The 2,411-nt window shown below is 42.5% G+C and overlaps 1 protein-coding gene across 1 annotated transcript; it reads left to right on the top strand.

The window, feature by feature from the left end:
• Positions 1 to 65: 65 nt before the first annotated feature.
• Positions 66 to 1,667, top strand: TM35_000191730 (uncharacterized protein; the record flags this gene model as incomplete). The annotated part of the gene is made up of 1 exon (XM_029026671.1): positions 66 to 1,667. The coding sequence occupies one exon, from the start codon at positions 66 to 68 to the stop codon at positions 1,665 to 1,667; it is 1,602 nt and encodes a 533-aa protein (XP_028881995.1).
• Positions 1,668 to 2,411: the final 744 nt, after the last annotated feature.

The raw sequence follows: 2,411 nt of genomic DNA, 5'->3' as shown, positions 1-2,411 counted from the left end.
AAAAAAAAAAAAAAAAAGAAAAACAACAAAGAAATAAACAAAACAACAGTGAATATCTGTGAGAGATGTACAACTCTCATTCCAGTTATGATTACGGCAGTGCGGACCCAACGGGCGAGCCGGAGCGCCACACCGTTTGGCGGGCCGACGGGGTTCGTTGTATGGTCGTCGTCGACCCCGCCACCCGCAAATTGTTAATTCCACGCGAGTTTGTCTTTCCCACCCGCGCGCAGAAGCGAACCACCATTCCAAGTCTCTGTCAACTCTTTCTGCAGAACCGCTGCCGCCGCGGGGCGGAGTGCCATCAAGTCCACGCCGATCTCACCGTCGTGAATGAGCTGCGCAATCAGGTGGATAGTCTTCCCTGCTGCTGCACGCTGCACGGGGATAAGGACCACGCGGGGATATTAAATGAACAGTCGTGGCTCTCACGCGTGGTGTTGGATCTGCCGGAAGTGACGTTTGAGGGCGGATATGTGCCGCTCAACCGCGTGAGTTACACAACGGCGTTGCGGCGTTTGTTGAAGGAGCGATACGCCCGAGTGGTGGAGCGCGACGAGGAGGAGGAGGAGGATGAGAATGGGAATAATAATGAGGATGGAAATGGTCTGAATACACACAGTGCAGATCAGGAGGCATCACGGCTGGTGTTAGACGCACGGGATCAAGTGATTTGTCGACTGCATGTCTTTGATCGCTGTCGCTATGCGGAGGATTGTCGATTTCTACATATTTGCAAGGAAATCACAGAACCCCTTCTCTCCGCCCAACGCGATAATAATAATAATAATAATAATAATAATAATAATAATAATAATAATAATACCCTCAGTGAAAGCCATACCAATACCAATACCAATCCTACTGGCCATAACAATGCTAATATTAATAATACCCCTATTCATAGTAATAATACCAATACTAATAATACTACTAATAATAAGAATACGACGGGTGGATCGGTGTTTACTTCCGTATCTCGGCAACAACAACTACGTGGATATCCACTCATGCAAGGTGTATATGATGGCACTCCCAAACCATCACAAGCACCACAGATGTGGGCCGCTACTTATGATGCCCCGTGGCCTCCAAGCGGTTCCTCCTCATGGACATCATTTCCCACCGCCAGTTTTAATAACAACAATCGACACAACACTCTGCAGAACAGACCGACACGACCACAACTCTTACATCCCGTTGCCGCCTTCTCTCCAGAGAGTAGTCTCACACCTCCACCAATGGATATTGTAGCCCACGGCGCCTCCCTGCCGGAGAGTATGGGAGGATACGCCCCGCCCGCGGCTGTCGAGCGAGGTCCACTCTCCTTCTCACTAGGCACACCCACTCCCATGCGCCCACGCCCAAATACCGCCATTCCCATTTCCCAATCACAACCAACACCATCACGAGTAGTGCCGTATATAGCCACAAACCCATTGACGAGTTCAGAAAGTGATGGAGACGTGGATGTGGAGCACTCACTTGCGCGGGAATCCTCTCTGGGAGCCTCACATGAACGTCCAAAGACATCTTCAAGAGGACTACCACCGGCTTTAACTGTCACTACGGCAACGAGAAGACTTGTTGGCAACAGACGTTCCTGGCAGCACAACCCATACGGCATAAATACAGGTCTTCACCAGTCTGCAAGTTTACCTGGTTAATTTATTTGCGAACACACAATTTATTTATTTATTTTATTTATTTTTAATTTTCCTTCTTTCTATCAATTGGTTCCTCATTGTACAGACTTTTATTATTATTATTATTATTATTAGCTTCTTTCCACCCCCTACTTTTTTTTTTTGGCTTTCTTTTTTTTTTTTTTTCTCCTTTCGATCACCTAATGGATGATGAAGAAGAAAGGAAAAAAAAAAAAAAAAAAAAAAAAAGAAGCAAAACGAGTCATGTTAAAAAAAAAATAAAAAAAAAATAAAAAAAAATAAAATATATATATATTTACTAATTTGTGTATATATGCGCGTGTGTGTCTAATATGCACAGATGTGTCTATTTTCTCTTGATTTTTACCCAACACGGGTCACAAGAGAAGAAATCGTGGAAGTTAATTCACCACGTGTGCTTTTTCTTCTTTTGGATTTTGGTTCTTTTTTTCTTTTTTCTCTTGTCGAACTTTACGCAGTTTTTATGCCTTTGGTAAAGAAGGAAAAGGCTGAGTATGACTCATCCCACATTTTTTCCATATTTCAATACTTTCAAAATAAATTTATAAGAAACGCACGGATTTCTTATTATTATTATTATTATTATTTATTTATTTATTTTTTTCTTGATTTTTCCGTATATTTATTTTCTTTTTCTTTATTGTCTTGTTGTTGTTGTTGCCTGCATATTGTTGACCTAGTCTTCTTCCCTTTTAAAAAAAGGAAAAAAAAAATTTCGTCTCT

This window comes from Trypanosoma theileri (assembly GCF_002087225.1).
Source record: "Trypanosoma theileri isolate Edinburgh chromosome Unknown TM35_Tth_19_V1, whole genome shotgun sequence".
Taxonomy (NCBI): domain Eukaryota; phylum Euglenozoa; class Kinetoplastea; order Trypanosomatida; family Trypanosomatidae; genus Trypanosoma; species Trypanosoma theileri.
Note: the sequence above shows the minus strand (reverse complement) of the source record. Positions and strands in the feature narration are given on the sequence as shown.